General features: G+C 43.4%; 1 protein-coding gene across 1 annotated transcript; it reads left to right on the plus strand.

The window, feature by feature from the left end:
* Positions 1 to 5,789: 5,789 nt before the first annotated feature.
* Positions 5,790 to 20,452, plus strand: SEM1 (SEM1 26S proteasome subunit). The gene is made up of 3 exons (XM_040352297.1): positions 5,790 to 5,985; positions 14,560 to 14,653; positions 20,230 to 20,452. The coding sequence occupies exons 1-3, from the start codon at positions 5,907 to 5,909 to the stop codon at positions 20,270 to 20,272; spliced, it is 216 nt and encodes a 71-aa protein (XP_040208231.1). The 5' UTR covers positions 5,790 to 5,906; the 3' UTR covers positions 20,273 to 20,452.
* The last annotated feature ends 637 nt before the right edge of the window (positions 20,453 to 21,089 follow it).

Below are 21,089 nucleotides of genomic sequence, written 5' to 3' on the forward strand. Positions count from 1 at the left end.
GGACAATGGGGACAATTGGCACAGTGGCATGAATGGGCACAGTGGCGACAATTAAAGCGCACAGTGTCATCAATGGGCACAGTGACGACAATAGGCACAGTGGGGACAATGGGGACAATTGGCACAGTGGCATGAATGGGCACAGTGGTGACAATTAAAGCGCACAGTGTCATCAATGGGCACAATGGTGACAATAGGCACAGTGGGGACAATGGGCACAGTGGGGACAATTGGCACAGCGGCATTAATGGGCACAGTGGCGACAATTAAAGCGCACAGTGTCATCAATGGGCACAGTGGCGACAATAGGCACAGTGGGAACAATGGGCACAGTGGGGACAATTGGCACAGCGGCATGAATGGGCACAGTGGCGACAATTAAAGCGCACAGCGTCATCAATGGGCACAATGGCGACAATAGGCACAGTGGGGACAATGGGCACAGTGGGGACAATTGGCACAGCGGCATGAATGGGCACAGTGGCGACAATTAAAGCACACAGTGTCATCAATGAGCACAGTGGCGACAATAGGCACAGTGGGGACAATGGGCACAGTGGGGACAATTGGCACAGCGGCATGAATGGGCACAGTGGCGACAATTAAAGCGCACAGTGTCATCAATGGGCACAGTGGCGACAATTAAAGGGCACAGAGGTGAGAAATGGCACAGTGGCGACAATTGATGGCACAGTGGCTGTGTTTGATGGCATGGCACAGTGGCTGCGTTTGATGGCATGGCACAGTGGTGACAATTGATGGCACAGTGGCTGCGTTTGATGGCATGGCACAGTGGCTGCGTTTAATGGCATGGCATAGTGGTGAGAATTAATGGCACAGTGGCTGCGTTTGATGGCATTGCATAGTGACTGCATTTGATGGCATGGCACAGTGGTGCTAATTGATGGCACAGTGGCTGCGTTTGATGGCATGGAACAGTGGTAACAATTGATGGCACAGTGGCTGCGTTTGATGGCATGGCACAGTGGTGACAATTGATGGCACAGTTGCTGCGTTTGATGGCATGGCACAGTGGCTGCGTTTAATGGCATGGCATAGTGGTGAGAATTAATGGCACAGTGGCTGCGTTTGATGGCATTGCATAGTGACTGCATTTGATGGCATGGCACAGTGGTGCTAATTGATGGCACAGTCGCTGCATTTGATGGCATGGCACAGTGGTGACAATTGATGGCACAGTGGCTGCGTTTGATGGCATGGAACAGTGGTGACAATTGATGGCACAGTGGCTGCGTTTGATGGCATGGCACAATGGTGACAATTGATGGCACAGTGGCTGCATTTGATGGGCACAGTGAGGATGCAATTTTTTTTTTCCGTTTGCGCCCCCCAAAAAATGTTGAGCACCAGCCTCCACTGGTTATAATACAATTCAATACAAGAGGATTAAGAAGGCCCTGACCACAAGAGCTTACAATCTAAAAGGGAAGGGCAATTGGAATAAAAGGTAATGTCTGTCAGTTGAAGCCACCAGAAAAGTTCTAGCTTTATAGCCGCCATGAAATAAACAGATCCTAAATGAAGTTTCTATTGAATACAGACTATGGAGCGCCCCCCCCCCCCCCCCCCTAACACACATATACATTTATTTCACATCTGATGTGTGATGTACAATAAAACAATAACAAGTCAGCTGCTCATTGTAAATAAACATTCCTAACACCGTAAACAAACCCACCCGTGTTTACAGCCATGTGCGGGGGACCACTGCCGCGAGATACTCCGCGCTTAATGGCCCATAAAGACACAAATGGGTTTTAGAATAAAAATGACATAATGGTGTTGGGGGGTGAGGGGGGAGGGGAAGGGGTGAAGGGGGGGAGGGGTGTTTAGTGTGGAGCACGGAATGATTTCTTGGCAGATACAATAAATGATTATAGCGGAGGCCAATACGGCAAAGTCTAAAGTAAAACAAGCAGAAATCTCCGTGTATAAAACGCACGCCGTATTTATCATCATTTCACCTTCTTGTGTGTTTTGTTTGGATACATTTATCATTTTGTTCTAAAAAAGCAAATCTGAGCGATTCCATAGAATCAGGAGGAGATGTGACCCAATCACCCAACTCTCATATCATCCTAAAGCGATATTAACCACTTCAGTACCGGGCACTTCCACCCCCTTCCTGCCCAGGACAATCTTCAGCTTTCAGCGACAATTGCGCCGTCATGCAACACTGTACTCAAAGGACTTTTTCTTTTTTTTTTTTTTGGAGACACATAAAGCTTTCTTTTGGTGCGATTTTAATCACCACTGAGTTTTTATTTTTTGCTAAACAAATAAATATTTAATTTTGCAAATAAGTCTTTTTTTCTTATTCACTGATGTGAATGATGGGCACTGAGAGGCTTATCACTGATGGGCACTGATAAGCTACACTGATGGGCACTGATAAGCTACACTGATGGGCACTGATATGCTACACTGATGGGCACTGATAAGCTACACTGATGGGTACTGATATGTTGCACTGATAAGCTACACTGATGGGCACTAATAGGCTACAATGATGGGCACTGATAGGCTAAATTATGGGTACTGATATGCTTCACTGATGGGCACTTATATGCTGCACTGATGGGCATGGATAAGCTACACTGATGGGCACTGATAGGCTACACTAACGGGTACGGATATGTTGCACTGATAGGCTACACTGATGGGCACTAATAGGCCACACTGTTGGGCACTGATAGGCTACACTGATGGGCACTGATAGGCTAAACCGATGGGTACTGATATGCTTCACTGATGGGCACTGATATGCTGCACTGATAGGCTACACTGATAAGCTACACTGATGGGCACTAATATGCTACACTGACGGGCACTGATAGGCTAAATTGATGGGTACTGATATGCTGCACTGATGGGCACCGATGGGCACTGATATGCTGCACTGATGGGCATGGATAAGCTACACTGATTGGCACTGATAGGCTACACTAATGGGTACTGATGTGTTGCACTGATAGGCTACACTGATGGGCACTAATAGGTCACACTGTTGGGCACTGATAGGCTACACTGTTGGGCACTGATAGGTTAAACCGATGGGTACTGATATGCTGCACTGATATGCTGCACTGATAGGCACTGATAAGCTACACTGATGGGCACTAATAGGCTACACTGACGGGCACTGATAGGCTAAATTGATGGGTACTGATATGCTGCACTGATGGGCATGGATAAGCTACACTGATGGGCACTGATAGGCTACACTAATGGGTACTGATATGTTGCACTGATAGGCTACACTGATGGGCACTAATAGGCCACACTGTTGGGCACTGATAGGCCACACTGTTGGGCACTGATATGCTGCACTGATGGGCACTGATAGGCTACACTAATGGGTACTGATATGTTGCACTGATAGGCTACACTGATGGGCACAAATAGGTCACACTGTTGGGCACTGATAGGCTACACTGTTGAGCACTGATAGGCTAAACCGATGGGTACTGATATGCTGCACTGATGGGCACTGATATGCTGCACTGATGGGCACTGATATGCTGCACTGATGGGCACTGATAAGCTACACTGATGGGCACTAATAAACCAAAAAACCTTAAATGAGTTGATCATAGAGGTCATAACAAGTGAATGGAATGAATTAATTAGAATTTATTGAAATTCCAAACACATGATCATAAATGAGCATGAAAACCTCACGAGGCATAAAGCTCACAGCCATAGACATGTTCAGCACAATACTGGAGATACGCGGCGGGCCTCATCACCTAACACAGCATAACAGCCATGCCACAAATACATATGTATCTTATGCCTCGGTTCGGTTCGGTACAGTTTAGAATGGTCCGGTCTATTCTGGTGAGCATTTCCACTGCAAGTCGGACCATCGGGGGCCATACAGGGTTTAGAAAAAATGCCTAGCGTGTCCACCAATCAGTGGAATGTATTTGTAGGTCCGCCCTAATTGAACCGTTCCATTCTCTATTCTCTATGGCCCCACATCTGAAGCAGGACCCAGAATGGTCCGGTACGGTTCTGTTTTATGGCATTGCTTTCATAATGGAAACACCCAAAATAGCGAACCGAACCGTACCGAACCGATCCGTACCGAACCGATCCGTACCGAACCGATCCGCTCAGTGGAAAGGAGGCACAAGTCTGGTGATAGTCGCCATGATGGTGATCTAGAAGTATAATAGTATATAGGTGTCTTCATAGTATCCATGGTGTAACCTCAGGTGGAACAAGAGCCCCATACAAGGTACACATACCGAGGATAGAAGTGAAAAATACAGCCAGTGTGAGAAAAAAGAGCAGAGAGCTGGAAAATGTGTTAGCTGATATGCTACACCGATGGGCACTAATAGGCTACACTGATTGGTACTGATAGGCTACACTGATGGGCACTGATAGGCTGCACTGATTGGTACTGATAGGCTACACTGATGGGCACCAATAGGCTACACTGATGGGTATTGATTGGCTACACTGATTGGTACTGATAGGCTACACTGATGGGCTATACTGATGGGCACTGATAGGCTACACTGATGGGTACTGCTAGGCTACACTGATGGGCACTAATAGGCTACACTGATGGGTATTGATAGGCTACACTGATTGGTACTGATAGGCTACACTGATGGGCACTGATAGGCTACACTTATAGACTATACTGATGGGTGCTGTTAGGCTACACTGATGGACCCTAATAGGCTACATTGATGGGTACTGATAGATTACACTGATGGGCACTGAATAGGCTACACTGATGGGCACTGATAGGCTACACGGTTGGGCACTGATAGGCTACACTGATGGGTACTGATATGTTGCACTAATAGGCTACACTGATGGGTATTGATAGGCTACACTGATTGGTACTGATAGAGTACACTGATGGCCACTGATAGGCTGCACTGATGGGTACTGGTATGCTGCACCGATGGGCACTAATAGGCTACACTGATGGGTACTGATAGGCTACAATGATGGGCAATGATAGGCTGCAATGATGGGTACTGATATGCTGCAATGATGGGTACTGATAAGCTACACTGATGGGTACTGATAGACTGCACTGATAGGCTATACTGATGGGTGCTGATAGGCTATAAAAATGGCTAATGATATGCTGCACTGATGGGTACTGATAGTAGGCTACACTGATGGGTACTGATGAGGCGGCACCGAAGGGCCCTGATAAGCTGCAGTGATGGGGCTGCTCTGTTAAAAAATGTGAAAAAAATGCAGTTATTGTACTTTGTACTCTATTTATAACTACACAAAATGGCAGTTCTTTTAAAATGTTCCTACTCTAATCAAAACAAAAAAAAATAGTTATTACTTTATCCTCGATTTATAACAAAAAAATGGCAGTTATTGTAAACTTTTCCTATTTAATCCAAAACGAAGAAAAAATCTTTTTTTTTTTTTTTTATACCTTCCCTACTTTATCCAAAAGTAAAAAAAAAAAATCAGGGATTTAATCCTTTCCTACTGTATCCAAACCAATAAAACACGTTTCCCCCAAACTCTAAACATACACATGTATTTTTATTATTCAGGTTGTGCAACTAACAACAAAGGAAAATAAGAATGTAGTGAAAGATTGGGCTCTCCATCCTGCTGATTGGTGATCACAGGGACACAACATGTGAACACGTGACCCCCTCCAATCCCCACGCGTGCGCACTTACTCCTCTTCCGCCAACCACCGCGCCGCTCTCCTCCTTCCGCCATCCACGCTCGCGCGTGAGCAGTGCGTTCCTCGCTCCTTCCGCCAAGCAAAGCACCGCTCGTGCGTTACAGAAGAGTCATTTCCGTTTCCGCTCTCGGTCCAGTCCGGTTATTTTGGTGTGTGTGTTGTGTGTGGAGGGTTCCCGGTGCTTTCGGTGTTCGGGATGACGGCAGAGAAGAAGCCGCAGGTGGACCTGGGTCTGCTGGAGGAGGATGACGAGTTCGAGGAGTTCCCGACAGAAGGTGAGAGGAGGATGGAGGGGGAAGGCCGCCATGACTCAGGAGTAGTGTATGGGGGGAGGGGGGAGATCTATGGCTGTGTGTGGAGAGATGAGTCCTTGTGTACAATGCAGTGCAGACCAGAGCTGCCATTTTATTCTAGGGACCAGTCACAAGCCGTATTGGAGTGTTTTGTTGCTGTCTGTGTCCCCATTGGGGAGATTTCTCTTCACTTCCTGTCTTTGTGACAACAGGAAGTGAGGGCAATATGACACCTCACTCTCAGGTCACATCGCACTTCCCTTCCTCCTTATGTTTTGGTGACGGCGAAAAATTCACCTTTTAGGCCTGAAGAGCCCCCCTGGGCCAAGAGCTGATATAGTTTCTGAAAGCAGAGACCCTGGAGAATACAATGGTGGGAGTTCTCATTTTTAAAGTGGAGTTCCGCCAAAAAAATATATAATTTAAAAGTCAGCAGCTACAAATACTGCAGCCGCTGACTTTTAATATTCGGACTCTTGCCTGTCCTGGTCGCCCGCGATGCCGAAGCCGATCTGTCCGTCGGCTCTTGGGTGCTGCAGCCGTCATCTTCGGCAAGGAAATCGGGAAGTGGAGCCTTGGGGCTTCACAGCCTGGTTCCCTACTGCGCATGCGCGATCCCTGCTGTCTTCTGGGAACTGTGTGTGTGTCTCCCAGAAGACGGGGGGGGGGGGCTTAGGAGGTGTTGGACGTGGTGTAGATGTCTGCGGTGATCAATGCCAGGAAGTGGCATTTCCCCCCTGAAAGGTGCCAAATGTGACACCAGAGGATTCCAAAAAGTGGAAGTTCCATTTTTGGGTGGAGCTCCAGTTTTTACCACTTAAGGACAGAAGGTGTTTTTCAGATTTGGCGTTTACAAGACGAAAACTGTTTTTTGCTAGAAAATTACTTAAAACCCCCAAACATTATATATATATATTTTCTAACACCCTAGAGAATAAAATGGCGGTCATTGCAATACTTTTTGTCACACCGTATTTGCGCAGCGGTCTTACAAGCGCACTTTTTTTTGGAAAAAAAAACACTTTTTTGAATTAAAAAATAAGACAACAATAAATTTGGCCCAATTTTTTTATATATTGTGAAAGATAATGTTACGCCGAGTAAAATGATAGCCAACATGTCACGCTTAAAAATTGCGCCCGCTCGTGGCATGGCATCAAACTTTTACCCTTAAAAATCTCGATAGGCGACGTTTAAAAAATTCTATAGGTTGCATTTTTTGAGCTACAGAGTAGGTCTAGGGCTAGAATTATTGCTCTCGCTCTAACGATCGCGGCGATACCTCACTTGTGTGGTTTGAACATCGTTTTCATATGCGGGCGCTACTCGCGTATGCGTTCGCTTCTGCGCGCGAGCTCGTCGGGACGGGACAATTTAAAACATTTTTTTTTTTGTTTTCTTATTTATTTTTATTGATTTTATAATTTTTTACACTGAAATAAAATAAAAAATGTATCATCCCTTGTAATAGAAAAAAGCATGACAGGTCCTCTTAAATATGAGATCTGGGGTCAAAAAGACGTCACATCTCATATTTAGACTTAAATGCAAAAAAAAAAAAATGGTAATTTTGTCATTTAAAAAAATGACAACAAAAAAATTGTCTCTTTAAGACACTGGGCGGGACTGACGTTTTGACATCACTTCCGCCCAGCAGAGCTATGAGGACGGGTGGGGGCCATCTTGCCCTCAGTCAAGTCCTCACCGATCAGGCAGCAGCACCCGATCGCTACCGACGGCTCCGGTAACGTCGATCTCACGGTGAATCCGCCGCGGAGACCGCCGTTATCGTTTACATGCCCGCCGAAGAGATGGGTATCTCGGTTGTGGCAGCAGCTGCTGCCGTTACCGAGATATTCATCTTTAAAAAGAGGACGTGTATATATACAGTGGGCGGGCTTTAAGTGGTTAATGACATCACAGCAAAGTCTTATCAAGCCCACATTTTCAGTAAAAACAAACAAATGGTAACCCATTCCTGCCTAATCCCTTTTCTGACACCTGTTGCTTAAAAGTTAAAATCCATATTATTTACTAGAAAATTACTTGGAACCTCCAAACATAATAATAAAAAAAAAAATATATATATATATATAATTGTATTCATCCGTTTTAGGCCGATTACATATTCTTCTACTTTTGGTAAAAAAAAAATGACAATGATGCCGCGTACACACAGTCGTTGCCCACACACCATCGTTTTTGAAAAATGATCTAGCAAAGCGCGGTGACGTACAACACGTACAACAGCACTCTAAAGGGGAAGTTCCATTCGCCTTTGGGCTGCTTTAGCTGATTCCTTGTTAGTAAAAGACGATTTGCACTTTTCTGTCTGTTACAGCGTGATGAATGTGCTTACTCCATTATGAATGGTAGTTTTACCAGAACGAGCGCTCCCGTCTCATAACTTGCTTCTGGGCATGTGCGGGTTTAAAACTTTGTTTTAGCCCACACACGATCATTTTTAACACGAAAAACTACATTTTAAAAAACGACGTGAAAAAAATGCAGCATGTTTGAATTTTTTTTTTTTTGTCGTTTTTCAGAAGCCGAAAAACGTCGTTTTAGCCCACACACAATCATTTTTAACACGAAAAACGACATATTTAAAAAAAACAACGTGTAAAAAATGCAGCATGTTCGAATTTTTTTGTCTTTTTTTTTCATGCCGAAAAACGACCGTGTGTACGTGGCATAAGCGTTTGATTTGTGCAAAAGTTATAGCGCCCACATAGATTTAGGGACTTTTTGTATTGTTTTTACTAGGGCTGCAACTAACAATTGTTTCCATAATCGATTAGTTGGCCGATTATTGTTTCGATTAATCGAATAATCGGATAATAGCCTTAAAAAAAAAAAGATTGCATTTTTAATTTTTTTGGGCCAATTTGTTGTTGGGCAGATTACAAAACACACATTACTGCAAAAACACATTACATGATTTTCTGCAGCTTCTCCATTGATTTATATTGAACCAAGCTCTCGCTCGAACAATCCCAGCGATACCTGACGTGTGCTGCGAACACCGTTTACATTTGCGGTTGCTTCTGTGCTCTAACTTTTTTATTTATTTTTTTATTTTTTTACTTTACTTTTGAAAAAAAAATTCTGATCACTTTTATTGCTGTCAGGTAAACATCCCTTGTGACAGGTACTCTTCCTTTTTTATTTATTTTTTATTTTTTAAGAGGTAGACCGATATTTGCCCATTTTTGATATATCGGCATTGGGCGATTATTATCGAAATTAGGCTGATATTTTACACTGACCGCCGTTTCTCCTCCCTTCTCCAAACTGAAACTGGCAAGTAACAGAGGAGAGAGAGAGGAGCTGTTGGCTCGATGTTGGGGGTGGGCGGGACCCCGGCTGGGTGTTTTGTACCCAGCAGCTATATTGCACCGGCCAATGGGATAGTATCTGGGCGGGCCGCTACATGTATGTTGCCCCGTTCCCTTTTTAAAGCAGCCCAATCATTGGCTGGTGTAATTTAGCTGCTGGGTCCCGCCCACCCCCGACATCAAGCTGACAGCTCCTCTCTCTCTTCTCTCTAGTTTCACAGAGACAGTTACACTCAGCTTAGTGTGAAACCTGCCAGTGCCACCACAAATTGGTGCCAACCACTGCCTGCCAGTGTCACCCGCCAGTGCTAATAGTGCCACCTACCAGTTCCAAACCAGTGCCATCTGTACTGAGGACATCAAGTGTGTGCTAGAGTGACAGGAGTAAGCAGGAAGGAGTGGAGTGGGTGAGGTTGGTTGGTTTTATTTTTGTTTTTTTTTAAATCTGCCTAAAATATCGGCATCATATATCTGCCATCGGCCTCCCCATTTTGTAAACGTCGACATCGGCCAGAGAAAAACCCAAATCGGTCTACCTCTGCTCTTTTTGCGAGGGGTCGGGGATTTCTACGACCCCAAATCCTACTTTGCACTTAAAAGTATTCAAAACGCCAAAATCAGCATTTTTGAATACGGATGGCTTTTTAAAATTTGGCACCTTTTTAGTCTTTTGTAAACCGGAAGTGATGTCATGACGTCGCTTCCGAGACCCAATCAAAGCCGATTCTGTCTTCGTTCGGGTCTCCGGCCAGCCGGTGGACATGCCCGCTGGTCGCTCGGGCCTCCCAGTGGGACAGGAGAGCCCCCCCCCCCCCCCCCCTGCTGCTTGGGATAAGGGCCAAGCGGCTTTTTAGCAACATCGGTTGTTATCACATGAAAGCCAATTGTTGGCTCTAAACGGTATCGCGGCGAAAAGTTATTATTGAAACAAGAAATGTATATATTTTTAATTTTTTATTTCTATTTGGCTGATCACATGTGTCCGATTTACTATTATTAATAAATAGCATTTAATTGAGCTCATGTAATTGGCCAAACAGAAATGAAGATTTAAAAAAATAAATGTTTTCAATAATATTTTTTATATATATATATATATATATATATAATCAACCTGTGAAGCTCTGGTGAACTCCATGCCCAAGAGGGTTAAAGGGGGTTGTAAAGGAATTCCCCCCCCTAAATAGCTTCCTTTACCTTAGTGCAGTCCTCCTTCACTTATCTCATCCTTCCATTTTGCTTTTAAATGTCCTTATTTCTTCTGAGAAATCCTCACTTCCTGTTCTTCTGTCTGTAACTCCACACAGTAATGCGAGGCTTTCTCCCTGGTGTGGAGAAAGCCTCTTGAGGGGGGAGGGGGCGAGCAGGCAAGTCAGGACACTCTACTTTGCAGATAGAGAAAGGAGCTGTGTGTTAGTGGGTGTCCTGACACTCCTGCTCGCCCCCTCAAGTGGCTTTCTCCACAACAGGGAGAAAGCCTGGCATTACTGTGTGGAGTTACAGACAGAAGAACAGGAAGTGAGGATTTCTCAGAAGAAATAAGGACATTTAAAAGCAAAATGGAAGGATGAGGTAAGTGAAGGAGGACTGCAGTAAGGTAAAGGAAGCTGTTTAGGGATTTTTTTTCCTTTACAACCTTTCTAAGGCAGTGCTGGGAAAATAATGGCGGCCACACAAAATATTGACACTTTGGGCCCAATTTAGACATTTTCACTTGGGGGGTGTACTCACTTTTGTTTCCAGCGGTTTATACATGAATGGCTGTGTGTTGAGTTGTTTTGAAGGGGTCAGAAAATGTATACAAATTATACACGCTGTACACTCACTACCTTACATTGTAGCAAAGTGTAATTTCTTCAGTGTTACATAGTAGGCTGAAAAAAGACCATCAAGTCCAACCTAATGTGTTGTCGCATAACAAAATCAAATATTTACAAAAATGTGAGGGGTGTACTCACGTGTGTGTGTGTGTGTGTGTGTGTGTGTGTGTGTGTGTATATATATATATATAAAAAAAATTATATATTATATACACACACCTCTTCCTCCGATCCCCTTTTCGGCTTCCATTATCGGCAATCAGATCTACTTTTCCATTACATTTGCCCAGTGTCTCTCTAGACAGAGAATACGATGGATCTGTGGCAACCGATGGAAAGGTGGTGCTGATGGTACCTTTTTTTTTGTTTCCCTTGTGTGGGCTGGGTGATTGTGGATATACATTTTATAAAATTAATTTTTATAAAATGTTTTTTTTTTTTTGGTATAATATTTGATTTGACACAAAGAGCTAAATCTTGTAATGCATTGGGCTGTTTTGTTTTCTTTCTGGTGGAAGTCGGTGTGAAGGTGAGATTTCCTGTTTATACACGTTAACAAATGGCTTTCCTCATTACATCTCTTTGAATGGATGATTACATCCTCCCCTGCCCAACACATCAGAAAATTGTGCCGCCAGACCCAAACCTGGGAGTGTGCGCTTCCCGGGGACTGTCATTGGTGGGTCATTGTCTTTTGTCTGACACACCCCAGAGCCGTGCCCTGAGTCCCCACTAATCCCCAAATATACACGTGGGAAACTTTCACTTTCAGTAACAGAATAGAAGATGCAATTTTATTACTTTTAAAGTGTATATACATACAACAAAACATAATTGCTCCAATTAAAGTGGAACTCTGTTTCAGTTACACTATGTTGCCAAAAGTATTGGGACACCAGCCTTTACACGCACGTGAACTTTAATGGCGTCTTAGTCCGTAGGGTTGAATATTGAGTTGGCCCCGCCCTTTACAGCTTCAACTCTTCTGGGAAGGCCGTCCACAAGGTTTAGGAGTGTGTCTATGGGAATGTTTCACCATTCTTCCAGAATCACATTTGTGAGATCAGGCACTGATGTTGGACGGGGAGGCCTGGCTCGCAGTCTCCACTCTCATTCATCCCAAAGGTGTTCTGGCGGGTTGAGGTCAGGACTCTGTGTAGGCCAGTCAAGTTTTTTCACTTTGATTTGTGGGGTGTCTTTGAATTCAGCCCTCTGTAGGTGGATAATTTCAATTTCCATCAAATGATGTGCCTTCATTTAATTCCTAACACATTACCCCGTCCATATCAGTATAGATATCCAGCATCTCATATGTTTTCAAAGTGTTCCTTTCATTTTTTTTTGAGCAGTGTACATGTAGGCAGGCGCAGGTTTGTCAGTCGGTGTAATTTCCCTTTCTTTTTTTTTCATGTGAGTAAAACAATAATTTTATTTTTGAATAGTATTCATCATTTGGTCCCTTGTAGGGCCGAAACAACTAATCGATTAATCGACAAATAATCTATTACAATTTTCATAATCGATTAATCGACAAATAATCTATTACAATTTTCATAATCGATTAATCGGCCAGAAACACAATGGGGTTAAAAAAACTAAAATTATCCCTTTATAGTACAAAAAAGCAAATCTCTACTGTAAATATTACTTTCACTGTCCCACAGTAAGAAAATGAACCCCTTTACAGTAGCGATTATTTGCTCTTTTTGTACTTATTTTTTTTTTTTTTTTTTAACCCCATCATGTTACTAAACATCTCAGGCCGGGTCACACCTCTGTTTTTTGGTGCTTTTTACAGAAACACACTACAGTGCATTTATATGTTTTCCTATGAGACACGTTCACATGCATGATTTTTTTTCAGCTGCTGCGTATTTGGAAAGGGCAAGGAGTTTTTAACACAACACCGTGCTATTTTGTTTTTTTTGGTTCAATATACTTCAATGGAGAAGCTGCAGAAAAGCATGTGATGTGTTTTTGTGGAAATTTGTGTTTTGTAATCTGCCCAACAACAAATTGGCTCAAAAAAATTGAAAAATGCAATTTTTTTTTAAGGCTATTATCTGAATAATCGATTATGAAAATAATCGTTAGTTGCAGCCCTAGTCCCTTGCATTTATATTATTATAAGCTAACCTAGATGAACCTACACAATAAGTCAGGACTCTGTGCAGGCCAGTAAAGTTCCTCCACCCCAAACTCGCTCATCCATGTCTTTATGGATCTTACTTTGTTTACTGGTGCGCAGTCATTTGGTGAAAAACACCATGTAGGGTTGTTTTTCAGGGGTTGGGATTGGCCCCTTGTCTTTATGGACCATGTGTTTTGTGTGGTTTATTTTTATATAATTTTATTTAATTTTTTTGTAGAAACGCACTAAAGTCCATTTAGCATGCATTTTTGGAAAGGGCCAGGAAATTTTGTAAATGGAAAACGATGTGTTTTTAGGTCTAATGGACTTCAGTGGAAAAGCTGCAGAAAAGTATGTAATTTGCCACGATTTTTTTTTTTTGCCAACTAATTTGGCAAAAAAAAAAGCATAAAAGCGTGTGCAAAAAAAGCAAAACGCACTGCAGAAAGGGATCAAAAGCAAACTGCGTAAATAGGAACCGAACCTCATTGCTGCTTCATGTGGGAGTCTTGCCATCAACCCCCCTCCTTCCCCCAAAGGGGTCATGATAACTTCATCCCCACCCCTGGTGTTCAGAATGACAAGGAGAGATGGCGCTCACGTGATTTCTATTATTGCATCAAAAATAAGGCGATTTTAATATATATATATTTTTTTAAATAAGTAATACATGGATATTTATTTAAAGCGGAGCTCCACCCTAAACTGGAACTCCCGCTGATCGGAACCCTCCCCCTCTCCGGTATCACATTTGACACTTTTCAGGGGGGAGGGGGGTGCAGATACCTGTCTAAAGACAGGTATTTGCACCCACTTCCGGCCACACAGTCTCGGGCAGACTGCGGGCATTACGTCACCTCCCGTCCCCCCCGTTGTTTGCTGGGAACACTGGGCTCCCAGTACACAGCGGGAGCCAATCAGCAGGTGCAGCGCAACTTGCGCATGCGCCGTAGGGAACCGGGCAGTGAAGCCTGAGCGCTTCACTTTCTGGTTCCCTCACCGAGAATGGCGGGGGGAGCAGCAGTGTTACGAGCGATCGCTCGTCCTCTGCTGCGGATGGCGCTGGACTCCAGGACAGGTAAGTGTCCTAATATTAAAAGTCAGCAGCTGCAGTATTTGTAGCTGCTGGCTTTTAATATATTTTTTTCAGCGGACATCCGCTTTAAGGAAGTTCTTTTGATGCTGCTGTTATATTGCCAGTGGCCTTGCTTTACAGCTGCTTTATTATTGGGAATTGGGTGTAAATGTTTTTGTATCTCACTTTCAGACTGGACAGGCTGTGACGAGGATGAAGATGCTCACGTCTGGGAGGATAATTGGGACGATGACAATGTAGAGGATGACTTCTCCAATCAGTTAAGGTAATAGAAGCTTTGTGTGACATTTGATTTATTATTTTCTGTGTATTACTGACTTGTATACTGCTGTTATAGTACAAATGTATGTACTTTTATTGAAAATAAACTTAAATTTGAATGAAAAAAAAAAAGAAGCTTTGTATGCCATTTTTCTTTTGCAGTCTGTAGAAGATGTACCAGTTTGCCTTAGAGTCCATTCACACCTGAGCGACAGGCGCGTTCGGCGGTAGCGGCGTATTTTGCCGCGATTATGAAACTTTCATTTTTTTTTTTTTCTTTCAAAAGTCTTCCCATTGCTGTCAATGGGAAAACGCCACTGTTGCCTGAAAAAAAGGGTCCGGGACTTTTTTTCAGGCGTTCGGCGTCTATGAGATGTGAACCATCTCCATAGATAGCAATGGGAATTCTCCCCTCTAGCGGCAGAAGCGTCCGGCGTCGGGTGTTTTGTCGCTCAGGTGTGAATGCAGCCTTAGAGGAGTGATTGAATTGTTTTTAAAGAATGAAATATAAAGTGATACAATTATAAAAAGAAAATGCATGGTAGAACCTTCTGCCTCTAAGCCCTCGTTCACATTTGGATTCAATGTGGACAAGGGGTAAAGGGATTAGAAGATGACTAAATGTATGAGGCCGCCCCTCTAAATGATTGAGTTTAGGTGTTTCCAATGTTACTACACCATACAAAGACATTTTAGGTAATTGTGTCGTTCCTCCCTTGTGGACGCACTTCTCTCCCCCCCCCCCCCCCTTCCAAAATGGGGGGTAATGTCTGTGCGTCTTATGGAGCGAATATTGACCAATACCATGCAGTGACCATCTTTTTTGAGCCCGGCTCAACAGCGCCGATGGTGTATAAGAAGCCAGCCCAGGAAGCTTTGCATTGCAGCAGGTGAGCAGGTCCATTGGGCGGAGGCGCGCGGCACGCCCATGCAGCGTTTTTTTACGTGTTGCTCCACACAGCCTGCTCACCTGCCGCTGCAAACCTAATGTGTACCCGCATAGGCCGTCACCTCGCTCCGAGTCCCTTGGCAAACCAACCTCCTTTTTTTTTATTGCAAATAAATTATTAAATTTGTAAAAAACAATGTTGGGGGGGGGGGGGTAGATAAAGCTGCTGTGCCACTTTTCTGGTGTAAACTCCTCGGGTTAATGTATGGCGCCACACTCCTGAAGCATTTGACTTTTTTTTTTTTTTTTTTTTTTCTGTACCATGTGATTTGCTGTAGCTAATCATGACAATACTCACTGAATGTAACTGATTCATTCAGGAAAAAAATGTTTGGCTATACCAATGAAATTCCTTGATGTAAGCCAGGGGTCTCCAAACATTCTAAACAAAGGGACTGTTTTTTGTCCTTCATACTCTTGGAGGGCCGGACTTTGGCCAGCGGGAGTAGAAATTTTCCTGGCATCATTGTTGGTAAACATCTGATCTGGTATTAGGGGGAGGAATAGTGCCCCATTGCTGGTATGATAGGGAGGAATAGTGCTCTATTAGTTGTGTTAATTGGAGAAATGGTGCTCCATTGTCGGTGTCAGATGGCAGAATAGTGTCTTGTATCAGTGGGAGGGATAGTGCCCCAAGGGCTAGATAAAGGCAAGCAAGCGTCCGGCCCTCGGGCCGCAGTTTGGAGACCACTGGTGTAAGCAATCAGAATGTGTATAAAAAAACAAATCCTGATCACCTCCCTAGAATAGTACAGTGTTAATATGGTAATGCTGTATTGCTTTGGTCACAGTGTGTGTGATAAAATAAATAAAATAAAAAATATATAAATATATAATTTTTTTAATATTTTCAACAGTCAGTGTCCCTGATCACCGCCACACCTGTTATGAGTACCGTATATACTCACGTATAAGCCAAGTTTTTCAGCACTTTTTTTTTTTTTTTTTTGTGTGTGTGTGCATAAAATGCCCCCCTCGGCTTATACAAGAGTCACCTTTTTTTCAAAGCTGGGCACCCCTTCCATAGACTCCCATGTTAAATGTCAGTCTAGTCATGGGCACAGTGAGGCATGCACATGGACACCCTAGGCCAGGGATCCTCAAACTACGGCCCTCCAGCTGTTGTAGAACTACACATCCCATGAGGCATTGTAACACACTGACATTTACAGACATGACTAGGCATGATGGGAATTGTAGTTCCTGAACAACTGGAGGGCTGTAGTTTGAAGACCCATGCCCTAGGCTTATACTCGAGTCAAAACGTTTTCCCAGTTTTTTTGTGGTAAAATTAGGTGCCGGTCGGCTTATATTCGGGTCAGCTTATACTCGAGTGTATACGGTAAGCTGTGCTGCACTAATGACAGTTGGGTAAAAAGAAAATTGTGGGAAAAAAATAAACATAAGTCTTCATTTAAAAATAAAATAGAATTCAGCTTAAAAAAACTCTCTATGCCTCTTATTTTGGCCTGTCTACTTTCCAAAACGGGGTCATTTGGGGGGGGGGGGGGGGTATTTGTACTGTCCTGGCGTTTTAGGGCCTCAAGAAATAAGATGAAGCTGTCAGTACATCAAGACTGATAAAAATTTAATTTGGGTACAATGCTATATGACCGTGGAATTGTCATTCAAAGTGTGACAGCGCTGAAAGTTGGCCTGGGCACGAGGGGGGGGGGGGTAGTGCCCGGTATTGAAGTGGTTAAATCGTCGCTGGTACAATTGGCCTTCTGGGAGAGTACCGGTGTGATTGGAATGTTAGGCCTGATTCACACCTAGGCATTTTTAGTGCTTTTTGCATTTTACAGATTTGCACTACATAACATGTTCCATAGGAAACCGTGGTAAATGGACTGTAGTACAAATCTGCAAAAAGCACAAAAACTGCATAGGTGTGAATCCAGCCTTAGGGGACAACCTTGCCAAGTAGATGTTATGAGACGGTTGGATTGTGCGCGTTCATCTGACCATTTGCTAGTATATGGCTGGTATTTATAATACAACCAATCCTGTACAAGCTTTCTCTCTGTGGCTTGTCACTTTGATTGTTCTCATTAATGAATAAACAAGACCCCCTGTGTTATGGAAACAATGTCTCTGCTCATTATACTTTGCACTGGATGACCCAGGTAAGATTTGTATCATCTTTGTGGAAGTCTTCAGGGGCTAATTATGGCATTAATACTGTGATATTTACGCATCCACTGAGATTGCAATGAAATAGAATAAATGTGATTTGTGGCAGCCTACCAATGTTTCTAATGACACCTTCCTGACCTAGGGTGACAACGCTCACTCATTGGACTGTATCAATGGAGGGGCAGCGTTGTCACCCAAGGACAAGAAGTGTGTTGGGACTTTAGTACACCTCCCCATCTCCCTAAGGCCCTTTTCACACGGGGATGTCTGTTTTGACGGCCTCCACTTGCTCAGCAGGGATCGATCAGTTAAAGGCTGCTCAGCCGGCGGATGACGGGTCCGTCTCTGCTTACTGTGCTGGGACAAACCTGCTCTCCTCTATGGGGGATCAGATGAAAACGGGCCACCTGTCTGTTGTCATCCGATCCACCAGATGGGAAAATAGGGTTTCCATCTGTCGGCATTTAGTGGATCGTAGGCCAGTAGACATGTAGCCGCTGACATCTGTCGCTTCATAGAGGTACATGGAGCGTCCTTTTAGGTCCCCCTAAAAAAGAGACAGGCATACCTGAATGGTCCGCATGTGTGAAAGAGCCCTAAGAGCTAGTTCACGCCATAGAAATTAGGGTTATCCCGATACCACTTTTTTAGGACCGAGTACAAGTACCGATACTTTTTTTTTTTTTTTTCATGTACTCGCCGATACTTAAAAAAAAAAAAAAAAATGTGTCCTCAATTGTGTCCCCAAATGCAGAAATGTGTAGGTCCCCAGTGCCCTACCTGTGTAGGCAAAGAGAGAGCGCCACTGCCGCAGCCGTCTGGTTCAGTGGGGAACATAACGGCTTTCATTTCAATAGCTGTGTGTTCCCCGCCATGCCTTGTCATAGCCCCTCCCCCTTGTCCGGGCACTTTGATAGACGGATTACCCATCCCAGGATTGGACGGGTGAACTGTCTATCAAAGTGCCCCGATAAGGGGGAGGGGCTATAGATGACGAGGCGTGGCGGGGAACACACAGCTATTGAAATAAAAGCCGTTATGTTCCCCGCACACTGATCAACTAGACAGCGGCAGCAGCAGCTCTCCTCTCTTACCCATTGACATTCTATTTTACTTACCCAAAGACTGCTCTGCTCTCCGCCCGCTCGTCACTTTGGGAGCATTTGCGCGAGTACAAGTCCTCGCGCATATGATCAGTATCAGTCCCGATACTATCGGTATCGGGACAACCCTAATAGAAATGCAGTCCGGATGTTTTTCTGCATGCGTGCTTTGATGCAGTCCAGTCCATTATCTTCCTTTTTTTATATTTTTCTTAACCAATGCATTCTGGTGCATTCCAGTTTGTTCTTGATGCGTTTTACAGTGTTCCAGTGTGGGAAAAATGCAAGATGTTTTACTGCAAGCACTGGTGTAAACTATGTGATTGAAAAATGATATAACCTACTTTCCATGTGTGCATGGGGGGGGGGGGGGTGAACTGGCCCTAAAGGGGAACTATACTCCTGTTCAGTCCAGCGATGCAACGTCCTGGTGCTCCACTTTCAGGTAGTGAGCACATCACTTTGCACAAGCCAATCAGGAGGTGCCGGCCAATGGATGACCGCCGACACATGCTGATCGGTGAGGAGAAAGACGGGACAGAGCTCTGCAATGTTTACATAGGCAGAGCCTGGTTCTGTCAGTGGGGATGTGCTAGATTTTGTTTCCCTGCAGGGAATAAAATCCACCACATCCCTTGGTAGAAGCATCTCACACAGGACACACAAACACTGGCTAGGTACACAGTTAACCATTTGATTGCCCCTAGATGTTTAACCCCTCCCCAGCCAGTGTCATTAGTACAGTGACAGTATATATTTGTAGCACTGATCACTGTATTCCTGTCGCTGGTTCCCACAAAGTGTCAGTGTATTCGCTGATCGCCACCATTACTACGGTAGTTAAAAAAAAAAAAAAAAATCCTAGTATATATCCCATAGTTTGTAGACATTAAAACATTTGTGCAAACCAATCAATATTCGCTTATTGGGATTTTTTTACCAAAAATATGTAGCAGAATACATATTGGCCTAAATTTATGAAGACATTTGGGTTTTTTTTTTTTTTTGTTTTTTTTGTAACAAAGTAAAACTTTTTTTTTTTTTTTTTTTTTCTTCTTCTTCTTTTAATTGTTAGTATTTTTTTTGTTTTAAAGTGCAAAAAATAAAAACCCAAAGGTGATCAAATGCCACCAAAAGAAAGCTCTATTTGTGGGAAATGAAGTGACATAAATTAAATTTCTGTACAACATTGCATGACTGCGCAATTGCCAGTTAAAGTAACACAGTGCTCTATAGCAAAAAAAATGACCTGGTCATGAAGGGGGGTAAATCTTCTGGAGGTTAAATAAAACAAACTCGCAGAATCAAGAATATCTCATTTGTGATTGGCTGACGTAATCAGGATTTTGAATTTACATTCTAAACTTCTTCTTTTTTTTTTTTGTCTTTCAGGGCAGAGCTAGAAAAACACGGATACAAGATGGAGACGGCGTAGCGGAGGAGAATTGCAACTCTTTGTTAGCCATGTATAATTTTTTTTTCTTTTGTGTTTTACAATAAATATTTTGTTGTTCTTCTGTAAAATGGTTTAGCAGTTCATTGCCACAAACTGCTCTGGTGTTGCCACAAAGATGTATTTATACTTTGTTTAATAAAGACTGAAGGATTGCTGCAATACGATTGGACATTCATGGGAAACTAAGCCACAAAATTAGTTTTTCGTATGAAAGTCAGCTTTAAAGTAGAACTAAAGGCAATTATTATTTTTTTTTTTTTTTTTTCATTTTGGGTAGAGCAAGGGAGGCTTGTAACCCGTCAAAGAATTTTTTTGCGAAGATTTCCCTTTGCGTTCTGTCCTATAGCCAAATAGCGGTTCTCTCTGTGATTACTGGGCCAGATCCACATACATTTAGATAGGCGCAGCATATGTGAGATACGCCGCTGTAACTTACTTTTGAATTCTTCGAATCCACAAAGAATTTGCGGCGTAGTGTATCTTTTGGCGCGTAATTCAAATTGGCGAGTAGGGGGCGTGTTTCATTTAAATGAAGCGCGTCCCCGCGCCGAATGAATTGCGCATGCACCGTCCCTAAATTTCCCGGCGTGCATTGCGCTAAATGACGTTGCAACGATGTCATTTTTTTAACTTGGACGTGAATTACGTCCATCCCTATTCACGGACGACTTGCGCAAAAAAAAAAAATTAAAATTTTGACGCGGGAACAATGGCCATACTTAACATGGCAAGTCTAACTATACGCCGCAAAATACCAGCTTTAACTATACGCCGGAAAAAGCAGACTAGAGACGAT

Source organism: Rana temporaria, chromosome 5, assembly GCF_905171775.1.
Source record: "Rana temporaria chromosome 5, aRanTem1.1, whole genome shotgun sequence".
Classification (NCBI taxonomy): Eukaryota; Metazoa; Chordata; class Amphibia; order Anura; family Ranidae; genus Rana; species Rana temporaria.